The sequence below is a fragment of the Hemiscyllium ocellatum genome, chromosome 11 (assembly GCF_020745735.1).
Source record: "Hemiscyllium ocellatum isolate sHemOce1 chromosome 11, sHemOce1.pat.X.cur, whole genome shotgun sequence".
Lineage (NCBI taxonomy): Eukaryota > Metazoa > Chordata > Chondrichthyes > Orectolobiformes > Hemiscylliidae > Hemiscyllium > Hemiscyllium ocellatum.
Genome location: NC_083411.1, coordinates 65,731,239 through 65,750,969, shown reverse-complemented (window position 1 = coordinate 65,750,969; position 19,731 = coordinate 65,731,239). Strand labels below are relative to the sequence as shown.

The following is a 19,731-nucleotide window of genomic DNA, read 5'->3' as shown; positions in this document are numbered from 1 at the left end:
CCAATAAGTGGGATATACTAGCAAGGCCACCCATTGGCATAGCCTCCGATTTTGAGAAATTAATTTTATAGCCTGAAAATACACTAAACTTGGATTAAGCGAGGCACGGACATCAAAGGATTACTGAGGAATAGAAGAACATCATCTGCATAAAGGGTAATTTTATGTTTACCTGTACCAATCCTCGGGGTCGTTATATTAGGGTCGGCCTGTATAGCTTCTGCTAGTGGCTCAATTATTAGCGTAAATAGCAATGGCGAGAGAGGACATCCCTGACGGCAGCCCCTATCCATACTGAAGTTATCCGAGCCTAATCCATTGGTAATCACAACTGCTTTGGGATCACTATACAGTGTTGAGACCCATTTGGTAAACACCTTTCCAACGCCAAAGCTTTCCAATGTGTAAAACAAATATGACCATTCAACCCTGTCGAATGCTTTTTCCGCATCTAATGAGACTACTATTCCTGGTATCTTTCCCTGATGGCAGGCTTGAATCACATTCAAAACCCTTCTAACATTATTGGATGATCTACGGCCCTTAATAAACCCCGTCTGATCCTCCTTTATGATATGTGGCAATACCCTTTCTAGCCTCAATGCTAACGTTTTAGAGAGGATTTTAAAATCTACATTTAGCAAGGATATTGATCTGTATGACGCACAATCTTCTGGGTCCTTTCCTTTTTTAAGGATAAGAGAGATATTTGCCTCTTTCAGTGAAGGCGGGAGACAGCCCTGACTGGATGAGTAGTTATACATGTCCATAAGTGGACCAGCCAATATTCCTGTAAATTCTTTATAGAATTCAGCTTGAAAGCCATCTGGGCCAGGTGCCTTACCGCTCTGAAGTTGCCTGATTGTGTCAAGTATTTCTTGGATTGTTAGGGGAACATTCAAGACCGATATCTGTTCCCGAGTTAGGTCCAGAAAGGTCAAGTTTTTTAAAAATGATTGCATCCTCCAAGTCCTGTCTTCACAATCCTGTGATTTATATAAATCAGAATAAAATTTTCTAAAGATTGCATTAATCCTTTTACGATCATGAGTAAAAATACCAGTACTTTCCTTGATAGACGTGATATTTGAGGGGCCTTCTTTTTCTTTGCAAGAAATGCTAAGTATTTACCAAATTCATATGACCTTTGTTTTGCAAATAATATTTCCCTCTTAGCCGTTTGGGTAAGCGTGGTGTTTAAAGCTGTCCTAAGGGCCGTAATCCTTTGCAATTTGATAATAGAAGGTCTGTCAGCGTATGCTGTTTCAGCTGCTTTTAAGCGAGCTTCGAGCAGACGCTGTTGTTCTCCCTTTAATTTTTTCTGGGTCGCTGAGTATGAGATGATCAAACCTCGTGCGTAAGCTTTGATGGTCTCCCACATCATTGATTGGTTGCTAGCCGTACCTAAATTAATTTCTAAAAAAGTTTTAAATTCTTGAGAGAAGTACTTTACAAATTTACTGTCTTTCATCAGGAAGGGGTCCATACGCCAATGCCAGGGTGATGTCTCATTGTTCCTCGCCTTGATTTCCATATATACAGCAGCGTGATCAGAAATTGTAATACTGCCTATTTTACAGGATGATATGGAATTTTAAAAAATCGAGGGGCAAAAAACAGATCAATTCTGGTATGGCATTTGTGTGGATTGGAGTAAAAAGAAAAATCTCTGCCCTGTGGATGAAGGCATCTCCATATATTTACTAGTCCTAACTTTTTGTTCAAATCCACCAATTGTCTAGATCTGGGAGATACTCCTGCAGTACTCTTGGGAATCCTATCTATTTCCGGATCCATAATACAATTAAAGTCTCCCGCTATAATTGTATGACAGGCACCGAGAGCCATCAACTTTGAGAAGGCTTCCATTATAAATTTAAAAGGAAGTGCCGGGGGCAATACAAATGTAAAATCCCATATTTCTCTCCATTTATAAGGGCTTTAATCAGAATATATCGTCCAGATTCGTCTTTTATCTGATTTAGGATTTTGAAAGGGAAATTCTTCCGAATAAGAATAACAACTCCCCTGCGTTTTGAGCTAAAAGAAGAAAAAAAGGCCTGATCAAATCCACCCTGTCGTAATTTCAAGTGTTCTTTATCCAATAAGTGTGTCTCCTGTAGGAGAGCTATATCAACCCTTTCTTTCTTGAGGTTTGATAATATTTTCTTCCTTTTGACTGGTGAATTACTCCCCTTGACATTCCAGGTGCACCACTTAACCGACTGATCAACCATAATCGTCCAGGCAAATCCGAGACCCCTCGGGAGGGGAAACCCTATCCAGAACATCCCGAGCATAGAGCATATAAAATTCACAAAAATAAAGGCTCTCTAATACACTCACAACAGTAAAATAAAAAAACTATTTTGAAATAAAAAAAATATAAAACGTATTTAAATGGAGATTTTCCCCCTTGTTCCCGGGGGTATCACTTCCTTTCCAAAAGTCTATTGTATCCCCTCCAAACCAGTGCCCCACCCTTGACCCAGGCGCTCCTCAATAGGATGAAGAAAATTCAAATATACTACAGAACTAGAGTTAACAGTGAGCACCCTACTCCCACCCCCCCCACCACCACCAACACCTGGATATATTTGGTAATGTTAATACCATGTATAAACATATATAACTATGAAATTACAACCTCAACAAGTAATAATTAAATATAATAATACAAAATAACAAGGGAAAACAACCCCGCTCCTAGAGACAGAGGTAAAATAGTATAAGGTAACCACCTCCCCCCACCAACATTAACTAGACCCCCCAGCCTATATATATATAATAAAAAAAACAAGGAGGTGGAGAAAATCGTTAAGTAGAGAACAAATAAATAAATCCCTCTCCCCACCCCCAAGATAATATTAAACAGTAAGGTAAAAAAATGATTAATATATTAAAAAAAAGGGAGGGTGGGATGTAAACCGGAGTGGGGGGAAAGCAAACCAACATCAATTATCTCTTACAATTTATCTAAGAGAGTCCCAAAATTCCTTGGTCTTTTCCAGCGATCCGAAGTTATACATGGACCCTTCATGGTTAAAGCGTAGCGTCGCTGGGTAGCGCAAGGAGTACTGAATACTTAAGTCCCTTAAACACTTCTTCGCCTCATCAAACACCTTCATCTTTCAGACCAGAGCTGGGGAAAAGTCCTGGAATAACATGATCTTGGATCCTTTATAGATCATGGCTTGGAGATCTTTTCCAAGATTTCTGGAGGCTTCTAAAAGTATCTGCCTCTCCTTATAACTCTGCAGCCGGAACAGGACCGGGCGGGGACGCTGGTTTGAGCCGGATCCGCGTATTGCAACCCAGTAGTCCCATTCCACCCTTACCTGGCCTGATCCAGCCTCCAGATTTAAAAGCTGTGGAAGCCACTGTTCAAGGAACACTGTAAGCTGGCCTTCCTCTTCCCGTTCGGGAAGGCCCAGCAAATGAATATTTTTTCTACAGCCTCAATTCTCGAGGTCGTCAATGTGATTCTCTAAGGTCCAGACTCGCTGTTCGAGAATCCGGACCTGATTCACGGCCGATTGTGCTGTAGTTTCGGAGGTCGCGGCCTTTAGCTCCGCCCCTCCGACTCAGCGCTCGATTTCCTTGATGTCTTGCTTTTGCAGCGCGGCCGAGAGTGAGTCCCATCGGCTTCAGGATTCTTCTATAAAAGCGTCAATCTTCGCATCAAGTTTGGATATTACTCCCACGAGGCTCGCCACCGAAAGTAAGCCCCCGGGGTCGCTTGCGGACGCCTCTTCTGCAGCTGGAGTGGGTGGGGGAGGGGTTCCTGCTTGCTGAGAGCTGCAGGCTCCCCTTTAGTCATTTTTACTGGAGATGAAATTGTTTAAATTCAATACTAAACAACTAATTACATTAAGTAAAAACTATTTTAAATGATTTGGTGAGTGTGGTGGGGGTGGGCGACCCACTTTGCCCAAGTCTTGGGAGGAGCACTGTAGACTCAGACTTGCTGGGTCGCTGCCATCTTGGATTCCCAAAGAAACCTGGTTGATAGATCTTCTAAGTTTAAACCCATTCTAGCTAATTTATATCATTGCCCATGGTGGTTACTGGGTAAAACATTTACATGCATGCTGTTATCAATGGAGTAGTGGATGAGTGGGAGATAATGCACTCCTCCAGCCTCAGTCAAACAAGAGGGCAGTGACAAGGAGTTCAGAACAACTGGAATATCCAGACCTGTCCTTGCTGGTGGTTCTTCCTTGCCACTCAAGCTAGTGTACAATGGAACACTTGCTATCAACAGGAACATGGTGGATCAAACCACTGGCTTCCTGAAGGTGTCAAATCAAGTTCAAATGGAGTACATCTCAAAATCACTAGAGGTTTGCTGAATCTCTCAAATCTTGCTTCCAGGACGGCAGAGTTATCCTGGGAGAATGAATAGGAGGAGGCAGGTGGTGGTGGTTGGCATGGTTGTCCCTGGACAGATACTCAGGTTATTCAGTAATCTAATCACTGCCACGCAATAATTGTTCTACCATTCCCTAGCTATCAACCCAACTTTTATTTAACATCAAAATAAATCCGGAAATAGAAGCCACTAATAAACACAATCATTCCATGAGAACTTCATTGTGCACCAATTCCAATAATGTAGGAAAAGTTGATCTTTCTGTTACTGAATTCTCTGAGCACCTGTCTTATGTTTGCCTGTTGCCCTGTTACTATCATTCTCAATTATTTTTCTGTTCCTTTCTCATTCCATTAATCCCATTGACTCAATGCTCTTTTGGGCAAATTACACTCAGGCCCAGGTGTCCTCTAGTACCCCATCGATGTCTAACAAATGACACATATGTGCTATCCTGCAGCAGAATAGTATGGTTAACTTTGTATTTACCTGACCGTGCAACCTCTGAAACGGGCTTGTTTTGCACATGAGCCATGTGTCCAAGAGTGGAGAAGATGATAAATTCCGCAAACACACTCGTAGCACAATTAACAACACAGACAATGATGGTATCTTGGTAACAGTTGTTGTGGAATTTGTTGTAGGATGACAATGTGATTAAACTGCCCCAACCCACTGATGTCGAGTAGAAAATTTGTGTTGCAGCATCTTTCCAGACCTGATAAATAGAAGGGAGAATTCATCAGCGCTGAACGATTTCACTTGAACTCATTCAACTGAAAAACTACATTGACCACAAGAAGCATAGTGTGAGTTAGTCCAGCAGCTCAATGTGATCTGACTGAATTAAACTAGCTCTGATCAACACCATCTCACTTAATAGGAGGGCCATCATTTGATTTTCCTTTGACTACTTGCTGCCAACTTTAAGATTTTCCCTCCAAAATTGACTCATAGCAGAAATAAAACCCCACTGGACCAAAAATCTGATCTTCTGCAAAGACATTGCTATTTTCTGCACTGCAGTCTGTTAAGTAAAATGTAAACTGCACACATTGGGGTTAATTTGGATCACAAAAATGATTTAAATTAGATTTAAAATAGGTATGAATGTCAAACTGAGTGCACATTTGTAACAAACCATCTTATACTTAAATGGTGAGGCTCCAGATGCTCCTTGTTATTTATGTGTAAATTCCACAGCAATTTCTGACTGCACTCAGAGGTTCAGAGAAATATCTCTGATATGCACCACTCTGCTGTTATAAAAATGGTATCTCCTGACATTTACAAACTTGGCTCAGTGTGAAATTACCTATTACATGCGTAGAGTCACATTATTATTGTTGATGTGGAAGAAGGGTTTGGGGGGAAGGGGGAGAAGATCAACTGAAAGGCAGGATCTTAGCTCTCAGCAGCTCCCCCAGGTCCTCCCATCTACATGAAGTAGAGTCCTTCAAAAAAGTGTTGATGCCTTTAGATGAATTCCCCCTTCTTGGAAGCCCGATAGGAATTCACAGGATTTTGATTTCGCTTTTCCTCATGATTGTCCCCTGGTCTCCACAAGTAGGTGCAGAACCAGGGAGGAGATGTTTCAATGGCCATTCATTGGCCACTTAAACACCATAATTAATGGCAGAGCATCAAAATCCATCCATGAATCTTCTGCCACCACGATAGATGAGTGACAAGAAGCTACAAACTAATGCTTTCCCACCCAATTTCATTCACTATCACAGTTCATGTGCTGTTAATTTTGCAATCAAACAATTTACTTGGTTAAGCAGATGCTCAGTTGCTTTCTCTCTGTAGTCACATCTCAGGTACAGATGATATTGTGACAATGCCATCTCCCACTTCTCGATAAACTCCAAATATCATTGACATTAAACAGGTCAGGAGATGTCAAATGGACTACCACAGCTTTGCCATTCTCAAGGGCAAGTAGAGATGGGCAGTGAATGCTGGCCAGCCAGCAATGCCCATATCCCACCAATGTATATTGAACAAATACTGATGACATAGTCTCATAAGTGATTGTAACTGAAAATCTGATTACTGAATCAATCCATGATTTCAGAAAGAAAGAGGCACTGAGAATAAACAATCCTTTGCATCCCACTGCCGATCTCATCCAGTTGTATCTAATCTCATCATCCTAGCCCTTAGCATTGATTCCCTCCTGCTCAAACCAAGATGATTACAACAATAAACTAACTCATTAGAATTCATCACAAAGTCTCAGCTAGCTTTTCGCAACATGTGCAAAATGATCTTTCCAAATACAAACAAAAGACTGAAAGGTACATTTCAATTCTAAATTTTAATACCTCAATCAGACAAAATAAAAGAAGGAACCGTTAAATAAAAAAAAGTGATTTTTGAAATTCAATTGATTCTGTTGTTGAGCTTACCTGAGCATCAGCCAGTTTGGAGAAGTCTGAATGGCTTCCGATGTAGAATTCAATTCCTTTAGAGGCTCCCTCCAGGGTAACCCCTCGGATCAGGAGTATCGTCACAACCACATACGGGATAATTGCAGTGAAATAAACAACCTGAGAATGGAGAATAAATTGGAAGATTTTCCTGTATTAGTGGTACAACATTTACTTTATTGGATCCAGCTGATTGTAAACTGATAGGAATATAAACAAAGAGTGAATCAGAAGACAGTTGGCTACATGATGGGGATATTTAACACTGAGCTACATGTTGGAAATAAGTTTAAATTCTACAATATTATTTTTAGTTTTATAATTAATCACATTCAGGGAAATGACAGATGTATTCAGGAGAATTGATGAGAACTTCACGAATATATGCAACACTTCATATTTCATGATTCTTTACTATTCTAATAATCCAGACAAATGGTAAATAAAACCCTGACCCTAATCTGCTCAGTCCCTTCCCCCAGTCCTGCCCAGCCTTCCGCAGCAATTGGAATTTCCCCCAGAGTCCCTGTGTCAGTGACTGAAACCCTTAGAATGAGGGACACATTCAGGAATTTGGGGGCATTGCTGGGGCTAGAAATTAGTTATGTTCAATTTCAGTTGTGGATATTACAATTTGTGACTGTTCTTCACACTTCTTTTTCACACTTATTTCAGCCTCGTCACTTCTCTGATTGTTGTGTTGTTCAGAGCAGTTTGTGGCTGAACACTTGGCAGGTGATTGAGCAGCATGAGGTGTCATATCTGCTCCTCTTCAAGGCTGTATCCCCTCAAAGGGTAACCATGCTCTGTGGAAGCTACAAAGGATTACTACACACTAGTTCATTTTCTGTTCTCTATACCTTACAGGAACTGTTAACATCACCAAGGATATAAACTATGCACTTCACAACAGTCCATAAATTCTAGTTTTATTCTTACAGGGAATCTGTATTTTGTCAGTAGTTGTAACTGTCTTCATCACCAGTCATTTACCTTTCCTGAAGATTTGATTCCTTTCAAAAATGCTGCCCCAACCATCAGCCAGGCTAGAAGCAGACAGAGGGCTAAATGCCAGACAATCTCCCCAGTCTCATCCAATGAACTTGTACGGTGTAAAACTGCTTGACTGAGTTAAAAAAAGAGAAAATATTTTTCATAAGGGTACTGTTTATTACACATAGATACTATGTGCTCAATGCATCTGAGTATTTAGTGCAATATACAGGGCTTTTAAAAATATTCAGTTGTTACAGAATAAGTCCTACTTTTAAATAAGAGAATGGTTACTGAAGTTTGATGTCCTTTATGTTTTTCTCTTTCTACATCTTATTCAAACAGAATGTGGGTGCGTTTGCTATATTTGAATCTGCAACTGCATGAAAAAATTCGTGGCATGTCTTAATGGGCTCCATCTTATGCTCAAATTTACACTTGAAATGGAACAGTCAAATTAATCTCCTTAGCTAGAGTTCTAGTTGGGAAATCAGCCAGGGGTTCTCTACTCCTATATATCAAAGATCTACCTTCAGAAGTCAGTACACATGTTGAGATTCCTATGTTTTCATATACTGCAAAATGGGCATGATCAGCAACCTTGTAAATTTATTGGCCATGTAAATGTAATGTTGAAGTAGGGCACTTCTCAAGCACCCTGCAGGTAATGGCCACTGATCAGATAATCCCTCAATGTATGTTCCAAACAGACATTACAGGCCCTAAGGCAGGCCTGGAAGTGCCCAGTCCTCCTCAGGTCTGAAAGGGCAAGGTATCTCCAATGTTTGATCAAGAGTTGAAGTCAACTGTTTCACATTGCTACTATTTTTGTTACAAACATGATGCTGATATTAAACCAACAAGATGTTTTGCTTAGAACAAATAAATAATGTGGTATATTAATTTTAGTGCTGGTGTGATGCCATGTTTCAATGTTATATATCCTAAAGACTGATGGATCGTATCAATAATTCACTCAACTGTTCCCAAGAAAAACATTCTAACTGTACCAAGCCAGCCTGCAAATACAAATTCACGATACAGTGTTTAATATTAATTGAGATTCTAAAACTGAATTATGTTTACTGGATAATCCTGAGTGTTCAAATAATTACAAGGGAACAAAATAAACAGAGCTGTACATTGGTCTCTCAGATTGAAGATTCTGAAGTCTTTTGGGTTTGGGGAAAAATGCTGTTTATTTTCAAGTTGAGGCAGATTTGCAGAAATCTTGGCAAATGCTAGCTGTGTAAAACGGTTGCTCCTAAAACAGAGAGGTAGTTTTAGGATCTAGAGTTTAGAAGAATGAAAGATTATCTCATTCAGACACACAAAATTCCTCACTGGACAATCCTGAAAAATGTGTTGCTGGAAAAGCGCAGCAGGTCAGGCAGCATCCAAGGAGCAGGAGAATCGACGTTTTGGGCATAAGCCCTTCTTCAGGAATCTGATTCCTGAAGAAGGGCTTATGCCCGAAACGTCGATGTTCCTGCTCCTTTGATGCTGACTGACCTGCTGCGCTTTTCCAGCAACACATTTTTCAGCTCTGATCTCCAACATCTGCAGTGCTCACTTTCTCACAGGACAATCCCACCATTTGTGGAGGAGGAGTTTGAAAACACATTCAATACTATGCACTTGGCTCGTTAATAAGAACCTGTGGTGTTGGAGGAAGGATAATAGCACAGGCAGAGGAATGACTAACTAATAGAAGACAGATTTGCGATAATGGGGGCATTTTCAGGATGGCCTATAACTAATGGAGTGCTGTAGTGCCGCGGCCACAATTATTTACAATATATTAATGACTTTGATGAGGAAAGTGAATGGACTATCGCCAAGTTTGTGGATGATATGAAAATAGATGGGAAGGCAAATGGTGAGGATGACACACAGAGACTGGAGGGATACAGGCAGAGTAAAAGAGTGGGCGATAAAACATGGCAGATTGAAAAGGGAAATCCCTGGCAATTACAAGCCAGGCAGTCTTACGTCTGTGGTCAGCAAGGTTTTGGAAAGAATTCTGAGGGGTAGGATTTATGACTATTTGGAAAAGCATAGTGTGATTAAAGGCAGTCAACATGGCTTTGGGAAGGGAAGGTTATGCCTCACAAATCTTATTGAGTTCTTTGAGGAGGTGACGTAGCAGGTCAATGAAGGTTGTTAGGAAGCATTATTAAGGTTAGGTTGTGTTCAGAAACTTTATTGTTAGGTAGTGCTCACGTAAGGTAGTATTAGCAAGTCTGGAAATTGTTAGCTTCACTAGACAACAGTAAGCCATTATATTACACTAAGAACAGACTGAAACACTGATGGCATAATGAGGCCCCAGGGAGGGTGAACAGATAACAGGACATTGAAACCGTGTTAGATTGCACGTCGCTCATACTGAGGTAACTGAATGTTATCACTTTTGGGACCAATCCTATTAGAGTATACCGCTTCTTACCAAATAAGGATGTAGCACTGGGATGCAAGGGGCTAAAAGCTAGACAAAGAGAACAATAGATCAGAAGGCGCTTTCTCCAGTGAGCAGTAAACATCTCACTGTATTGTGTACGTCTCTCTCTCAGTAAAAGCTTATATTTTGAATCAGATCCAGTGTTTCTCTCCTTCAAACGAACACCGGGGACGGTAGCTCCGTCCTAACAGTTTTGGTGACCCCGAACGTGGGAAGGGAGTGGAGACAAGCCTGTTGGCAGGGATTGAGAGGTCGCCGAACGGCCGGCCACTTCTAATCAGGCTCCGAGGCGCCTTTTTCAAAAAAGATCTCCAGTAGGGATTTGAATACGCTAAATTCTTATTTGCTCGGCGTCTCACAACTCTTTGCCAACCAAAATTGTGGGCTTGGCAGCCCGAGAGAGAGTCGGACCGTTTATTTATGAAGAAAAGTCCCCTCGGTGAAGGGTCATCCCGGCCGCGCGGTTTCTGAAAGTCCTAGGGGTGGTGAGTATTATTGTTTTTTTAAAAAAAAGTCTTGTAGGTGGGCACTGAAAGTCCTAGAGGTGGGTAGTGTTTTAAAGAAAAAAAAAGTCCTCTAGGTGGGCACTGAAATTCCTAGAGGTGGTTAGTGTTTTAAAGAGAAAAATCCCCTTTGTGGGCGCTGAAAGTATTGTTATGGGTAAAGCTTAGGCTTTACCCCGCGCAGAACGAAGTCGGGTTAAGCGTATGCTTCGCCCCGCGCAGAACGAAGTCGGGTTAAGCGTAGGCTTTCCCCTTGCACTAAGGACCGGTGAGTAAAAAATATACTTCCCTTGACCGGAGGACGAGCGCTGATCGGGACTGGTTTTGTCGGGAGTCGAGGTGGTGCATTCGTGCGCCCGACACCCAGGAGTTCCGTGGTGGAGCGTGAGACAAAAGACAGCGGACCGGGGACAGTGACAGACACAGATTTATTGACAGAGCGACTGTGTGGTGTGTGTATGTGTGTACAAGTATTGTGGTGTTAGTAAAAGTGTGTGGGAGAAGAAGAGTTTGTGTGTGGAAGTCTGTCAGAGCAGTTTGCATTGTTGCCCTAGAGAGAGAGAGAGAGAGTGAATGCTGATGCGCCGGCAGTGTGTTTGTGTGAAAGAGAGAGACTGGCTGCAGGCATTCTCAGCTAACAAGCAGTTTAACACTTTGTGCTTTGGCTTGAATTCATCTGTTTGGTAATAGTTTTATGTTAAAACTTGTTGTCTGTCATTTGATTCAGTGTGCTATTTTTGATTATAATTTCATGAATGCTTAACGTGATTTTCTTTCAGGATAGAATTTTAATAGATATTGAGAGAGGAAGAAAAGATTAGGTGGTATCTGATAAGGTTGATCCCCATTTTTTTTTGGGAGAAATTTTTATGTTTAAATGAAAGTATTAAAAGGTGGACAGCAGGAAAATTTATTTTTGACAACAGCTTACAGTGGGAAACGATGGAGATAGTGACAAAGAAAGATAGAAACAGAAACAAAGGGGGGGCAGGCTTTCAAATCAACTATGCAAGTGAAAGAGTAATGAGGTGTTATGAAAGAAGACCCCAGAGGGCAGGAGAGGCAGAAAAGAGTTTTTGGATCTCGGCAAAGAATAAAAAAAATGTAAGGAATACTAGATTTATTGTACTCCGAGGAGTACAGGTGGGGATTGCGAGGAATCTCTCATTTCCATGACCCTAAGATTATGCATTTTTTTTTTAAAAAGCCTGATGAGATGCGGTTTATGCACTTTGTATAAACCTTCTTGTAAATACAGATATACATAATGTACATATTTAGAATAACAAATGATGTAAATACCAAGTAAAACTTATTACTATTTGTATTGGCAATTTTTGTGAATTTGAATATGTTCTAGTAGAAAAAGAGTTTTTCCATCCAACTCTTCCAATGTTCTTATAAATATAGAAGAGACAGCAGGTAATCGTGCTCAAAATTTATCACACCAGGTAACACGTCGGAAAACAAATTAATATTTAAAAAAAATATCTTGTTTAGAGTGCATCTTATTGGATAGGGTCCAAAAAGCGTGAAATATCTGTATTGTAGGAATAAAGACAATAATGCAACTAAAATAATATGGAATTTAGTAATCTGTGATGAAATACAAACTGATTTTAATAATTAATGTTCTAAATTACTAATTGTTGATTCAATTTCAAAATAAAATATTAAAGCTGCAGTCACTGTAGATAAGGATTATAAGCGAAGCAATTTCTATTCCAGAGATTATAGTATTTGTATTGTGGGATTTGGCTATAGCTCAGACGCTCTATTTTGCGTGAGTAAAGTTTTTAAAACGTTACAAGAAAAAAAACCTTTGAACTTTGGTATAATTCCTGAACCTATAAAGTTCCCTTTTATGTCCTCCCTGTGTCAGTTCATAGCAAGTACAACTTCCAAATAAATTGTGAATATGTTTTATTGTATAAATACTGCATGGTCTGGGCAGTCATTGACTTCCAATTTTTTTTTCTCTCTGGTTTCCATTGCCACCGGGGTGAAATTGCTTGTGGTTTATAATGATTTTTTTCAAGGGGTTTCTGTTTGCACAGCTGGCGGTTTGATTGCTTTTCTCAAGTGGGTGTGAATTTCTGTGATCTTTTTTCAATGGACTGCGGCAGCCAGGTCTGTGTGTGTGTTTTTTCTATTGGACGAGGAACTCCCATTCAGCAATGGAGGGCTCTGATTGGCTAGAGAACTCCCATTGAGTTTAATTCACAGTTGTATAAGCGACATTGAGATATTTTTAAAATTAAAACAATATAGAGCCAAAATATGTAGTGCCCTGGACCCAGTATTATGTTGACAGTGACTTCATGGTCAAGTTGCAGACAGAGTTAATTTTTCTTTTATCCAAAATAACGAACCGAAGTTTCAGAACAAACAGAGACAGATAAAGAAAAATGGAAGGTGAAAAAAGACGAAGGGAAGAGAAACCAAGAGAGAAGGATAGATAGAAGGATTGCGAGGAATAAGGGTTAGGGGTAAGGGGATTCACAAAGGACTGTGCAAACAGAGAGAGAGCGCGTGTATAGCTAGCAAAACATTTAACCCTTTGTGATTTGGTTTGAATGCACATTGGTTTGTTGGTGATTGAATGAGTAAGTTTTCTTTCTAGAGCTTGAGTTCCAGGACTGCTGTTTAAAGTGATTTCTTTTATGTGAGCTTAACATGATTTTTTAAGGCTAATAACTTCTGTTCTTTTATGAGTCATGACTCCCTAACTACTTTTCTTACTAACCTCTTTTATTTTTACATAAAAGCAATATATGAAGGACAGTCGAAGTTTCGTTCGACAGTGGGTAATTGTTAAAAACGAATGTTTCCATGGTTATTATCTGTGACCTTGGATTCGACCATTGTGCATGCGTTAGAAGTTTTTAACTTGAATTGACAAATTGTTGTAAGACAGCTCTGATTATTTTTACGACCTAAAGTATTTTAATTGAGTAATGATTGACCAGCAGTACTTAAGAAAACTACTTTTGGATCTAAAATGGGGAACTAAAACTGAGTGATCACAATGGTCTTCAAAATTGGTTACTGTATGCATTTTACATTTTGAAAATTGAATACTGGATAAATGGACGTAAATATATAAATATGCTTACAAGTTAGTTACAGGCATTAAAGTAAGACAAGCATGATTTGGTAAATTGGTGTTTAAGAATATGGGAATCTAAGGACACTGCAATATTTCTTAGAAGAAAGGTAAATGGAAGAACGTAATGATTTGTCCCCTTTGGAAAGTACCGATAGAAAACGAGGAGATAAGGTGAGTGTGTGTTCCCCTCACTAGTGGGGAGGTCGGAATATATAAGAGGAAATAACGGTCTTGGTTGAGAATTTGATAGGATTTTCAGAACAGATTAATCTATGATAAAAACCCAGTATGTATATGTGGGCTGGTTTAATGCCTAATTTAAATATACTATTTACTAAGGAAAAAAGGAAACTTATATGGGGATACTGGAGCGCTCGTCTGTTGAAGGCATGGTGTTACGGAAAGTGAAACCTGCTGCTGTTCTTTCCTCCCTCCCTCTCCAGATGGTTTTCTACTTCAATGCGTTTTGTTATTTTTTCTATTTTCTCGATCTTTTGTTTGTGTTAACAAGACATTTGCACCATCCGGAGTTGTTCGCAGTTTATCAAAATAATCAAACAGCATTTTTTTTCTCTCTCAATTTAATATTTAGTTTTGTGGGTGAAGTTTAGTAGGTCTCTATGTCTGTCTTTTCTAAGACCTGCAGGCAAGCATTTTTTACATGATCCATCGTGCTTCTGCTTTAGCCTCAGTAATCAATGATTTTGAGATGCCAATATTCTGCCATCGGTTTTGCTTAGATTCTGAGCTGAGCTTATTGCGTGGAATGGGTGTTGAAACCTCTATCTATTCAAGCTTCGCACTCTACAGTGAATGACATCATTATGGTGTCAATTTTGCTAAATGGTTTATTTGCACAAGGTTGATTCGAGATTTAGTCCTAGAGGGAAATGGGATTTTCTGAAGAGGAATAAATTTTAAGTCTTAAGGATGCTTGGATGATAGAGTAATATTATATTTCTGTATTGCAAAGTCTGGATTTAAATTTCTGGTTGTTTTATAGTACTTTTCACAGCTATTCACTAACAGGAGGGATTCAGTCCTGGTCACACAGATTTTGTGCCAATTCCTAATACAACTGTGGTCAAACACCTAATTTTAATTCCACAATTCCAAACCTGGTTATGACGGTTCTAGGAAAGATGAGATAAGAAATCAGATAGATTTTTCCGTATTGGTAATATAACACTATGTACTAAAATGTTGCATTTATATTCCTACAGACTTCAAGTCAAGCACTTTCTCTTCATTTTTTCAATTATGCAGATCTGATGGTGGCTAAAACCTTTTTAATACTTTGAACAGGTCTTCGTTATTAAGCATCTGGACACATACCTAGTAGGCTGTACAAAGACAGCTATGATTAACTTTAGCTTTTTCATTCACTAAATTTTAGTTGTGGTTAAGAGTAAGGGACTTATTCCCCTTGTTCACTATTAAGTACTGGATATGAATTTAGTACAAGATTTCAAAAAACTGGAAGATGACCCTACCCCTGTTGAAGGAGGAGCTTATGGGTCTGTAATTAATTTGTGAATGGATAATGGGTATGGGTTACAGTACAAATACCAGACGCTAATCTCTTCTGAGATTCAACAACAGATCACAGGTGAATCTTGCCTAGTTTAGTAAATTAGGACTATCTTTCAGAAAAGAAGTGTATTTGCAGTTTTTGAGAAGATATGTAGCTCAGGTTCTAAGTTTACTCACTGAGCTGAAAGGTTTGTTCTTGAACATTTTGTCATCACGCATTGTTAGGAGGGGCACAGAAAGTGTTTGTAAAGAGAGAAAGGGCGAGTGACAGGAGCAGAACGCGTAAATGATGGTAGCTGCGGTTGATGAGGTAATTAGGGGAAGAATGCAGCCAAAAGTGAGCAACTGGAGCAGCGAGTGATAGCATGTAGGGCAGAGAAGAAAGGGAGTAGGGAGAGACATGGAGGAGCATTTGATAGAGAGTTTGAGCGACAGGGGCAGAGACGAAGGTCTCCACAGGCAGGATGCCATTATTGTGGAAAGATAGGGCATTTTAGAGGAACAGGAGAGGACCGGTTAAACTAATCTACCTCATAGCGGGCAAAGAAGGAATTGCAGCGGCTGTCAGCCTGGCCCCAGACCAAGCTGAGTTTTGAAATCAACAGAAGAGGTGGGAAGTATAAAATGGAAGCTGTGGAAATCGTACAAATGCATTTATGGATTGATTTTAAATTTGTCTTACTGAATTAGATCTAGCAATGTTCTATCAGTGCCACAGTTAAACTTTCAGATATGTTTCATGTCAATAAATGCCAATAATTTTCTATGAGTGATTCTGTGGTATTTGAGCAATTATTATAGCTATGTTTAAAGTCAATTTTAACATTGGAGGTCAGGTTTTGGGAAACTTTATAGGCTTAGACATTGAGCAGGAGAAGTTGGAATTGACTTTGAGACAACAGCCTTAAGCTTGTCTGCATTCTGATAAATTCTGCTGGGTCATCACGGAAAGGTGGTTTTGTATCTGAAAGAAGAAAGTTGTTAGCTTGTTTGACCAGTTCAGTTGGGTGTGCAGCCAGTTTTGATGTGTTGGAACTAGGTACTATAATGAAATACGCTATAATTGAGGATGTTTAAGGACCTGTACTGCACTGTATTTTTCGATGTTCTATGTTCCAATATTCAGAGATGTTTGAAGTAGGAACAGAATCATGATAATGCACACGCTAATTGTATAGACGAAAAATGAGAAAAGGTTTTGGGGCGCATCCTGGACTAGTTGTTAATCAGCAGTTTGCATGTCTGACCAGGAACGTTTCCAGTTTTGGTTCTAGGTGGTTAAACAGAAAAGTGAATGACTTGAAGGTTGAAGGTTCAACTCTTAGCACATGGTAGTAATGACCAGATTAGGTTCAGATCAAAAAAATGGAGTCTGAAAGATAAAGTCATCGGGATGTTTATTTTAGTGACAACATTTAAAAGAAACAGTTTGAATAGTGAGATAACCGTGGAGAATGTTTTAAAACCAGTTGAACAGAGAGCAAGGTAATATAGTCTGACTGAAGAAAATACATTTAGATTTGAGCTTTCAAGAATAAATTGACTAAAGCAAAAGCAACAGAAGGAAAATAAAGGAATGAGAAAGTGGCATTTGGAATGATAAAATCACGAATATAATGTAGTATAAAAGCATAGTCAAAACAGATGAGGTAATCTTAAGGTGAAAGTGGTCATTTTTTTTACTTAAACATCGCCAGTACTTTTATTATCATTAAATATTTTCACTGTGCTGTTGCAGAGGAAAATGAAATTATGATCTGTTAAAGCTCTTAAAAAGGATAGTGATGAGAACACTTGTGGAATAATCCATGGAAAAACTGTATTTGAAAGGAAAGTTATGTTCAGGAGTTAGTCCATTTAAAAATGAGATGAGGATTGGAGGTCACTGTTTCAAAGGCCACAGATTTGAACATTTTTTTTCGTCCTTATGGAAAATGGGGAACCTTTGGAACTGTTCTGCAAAATGTGGTGTTAAATATAGATTCTGGATCAGCAGGGAGGGAAATCTTCTGTGCTGTACTTTTCTATTTGGGTCCTCAGATACGTGGGATTACACAGTAAATTGATCCTCCATAGCCTGAATAGCTGAGCATTTGGGAACCATTATCAGGATTGGAGACAGTCAGCATAGATTTATGAAAGGGAAGTCAAGCTTGACAAATTTACTGGAATGTTTTGAGGATGTAAATAATGAGGTTACCGAAAGGGAGCCAGTGGAGGTGGTTTATTGGGAATTTCTGAAGTCTTTTAACAAAGTCTCATTAAGGGATTAGTGCGTAAAATTAAAGAATGTGGGAATAGATTTAGTTTATTGAGGTGGATATAAAATTGGTTGGCAAGTGGAAAGATTGGGAAGAAACAGGTTATTTACTGAATGGGAGGCTGGGAATGAGGGACAGTATCAAACAACACTGGCCCGGATGGCAAGCTCACTAAAACCTTGATAAAACTCCGAGCCTTAGCCACTGAGCTGAAGCAACAGCTGGGGGTAAAAAAAAACCCAGTGATAGATTGGCTGAATAGCACATTCGGTAGATGGGGAACTGTGCTGGGACAGCTGGCCCTTGGTTTATGCATTTCTGTTGCTATCTTTATTACCTGTGGTTGTTGTTGTATACCATGTATCAGGACGCTTGTGACACGAACGATCGACCATGCCCTGACGGGAAAGGATAACCCCCCCACCCGCATACCAGGCAGCGGTGCTGGAGGAGCCTGTGATGGGGGCACCCCAAGAGAAGATTACGGGATCGGTATCAGAGGGAATGGAGGAGATATGCTTGAGAGAGAAGCGCGGGACAACTTATGATTTTACTTTATAACTGTATCTCTCATTTCTAATCCTTCCCATATTAGGGCCTCAGAATGTGAGGGCTGAGGTGCAGAGACCCCCTAGTTGTGTATTTTTTTCTCTCTCTTTCCCGTTCAAATTGACAACAGGTAAATTTGTGCTTTTATGCTGCAGTTAGAGATTGTGAAGTGCTATATGTCTCGAGACTCAAGAGACTATTGTTCACTCAAGAGATTCCTAGCCATCATCTGGTATTCCTAAATGGCTTCGATTGGTCTCGACGGCCACTGTTCACAATGATAAGCCAGTTACCACTGCCCGTGTCCGTACTTGACAGCTGTAAAATGGATGTGGGTTTTTATTGGTCAAGTGAAGGTGACTGGTTAGCCAATGACGGGTAAGATTCCTCGAGTGAGGGACAACCTAAGACAGGCACAGTCGTGTATTGACCTTCAGAATAATGGCCTGTGGTCATGTGGTTTTAGCAGATGCCTGGCCTTTGTATCCGTGTCGGGAATCTGGTCAAGTTTCTGGCTTGCAAAGCAGCTTGATATAAGGAAAATCGTGGACCCAGCAGTTTGACATTGTATTCACTGTATTTTTGACAAAGGAAAATGCCAGTTTTGTGTCATCTTCCAGAACCGACTTAACAACAAACCTTTGGGAAGGAAGGAGAGCTCATTGAATCCTATTGCAAAAAGATTTGACACTATGTCAGTAGTTTGAAAATTTATTTTAAGATGTCATGGTATAATACGACCGATTTTACTGGGAGGTTGTACAATTGGGTGTTCTTTGAACAGCAGACCTTCATTCTGCAGGCGTCCTAACTCATCCACTTTGTGTTTTCCTCTGGTTCTCTTCGCTTTTGTTATCATACTCAGTAATCGTTTTGTTGGTTTTGAGGTGGCTTTTTGTATATGTTTACAACTTTTGAGTGCTTATGTCTGTTATGTATTATTTCACTGCTTCTCGTGCCTTAACGATTGTATGCGAACTGGAGAGGCGCATAGAGTAGGGATTTTGCGGCGCGGAATGCTTTGTGTAGTTGTATGCTGCTTAGGGACTCCTATCCCCTATAACTATGTCTCCCTAGAGTCAGACAAGCCGGGTTTGGCTAAATGGTCGGTCTTGCAAATGATCGACGGAGGAGCGCTCACCGACCATCCGGGTCCTGACTGCTGCGCGCGAACTGCTGTATTTTGTGTGGCCTCTTTCGAGGCCAAGGGAGGGAGTGTTAGGAAGCATTATTAAGGTTAGGTTGTGTTCAGAAACTTTATTGTTAGGTAGTGCTCACGTAAGGTAGTATTTGCAAGTCTGGAAATTGTTAGCTTCACTAGACAACAGTAAGCCATTATGTTACACTAAGAACAGACTGAAACACTGATGGCATAATGAGGCCCCAGGGAGGGTGAACAGATAACAGGACATTGAAACCGTGTTAGATTGCACGTAGCTCATACTGAGGTAACTGAATGTTATCACTTTTGGGACCAATCCTATTAGAGTATACCGCTTCTTACCAAATAAGGAT

General features: G+C 39.9%; 1 protein-coding gene across 1 annotated transcript in view; it reads right to left on the bottom strand.

Annotated features, from left to right (window-relative positions):
- LOC132820045 (sodium- and chloride-dependent neutral and basic amino acid transporter B(0+)-like) overlaps nucleotides 1-19,731 on the bottom strand; it is a 62,318-nt gene that overhangs the window by 17,660 nt on the left and 24,927 nt on the right. Inside the window, exons 6-8 of the mRNA XM_060831965.1 lie at nucleotides 7,801-7,933; nucleotides 6,787-6,927; nucleotides 4,862-5,090 (exon numbers count right to left, since the gene is read on the bottom strand). Coding sequence (XP_060687948.1) covers nucleotides 4,862-5,090; nucleotides 6,787-6,927; nucleotides 7,801-7,933 — 503 coding nt within the window. The remainder of the gene's footprint in view (nucleotides 1-4,861; nucleotides 5,091-6,786; nucleotides 6,928-7,800; nucleotides 7,934-19,731) is intronic.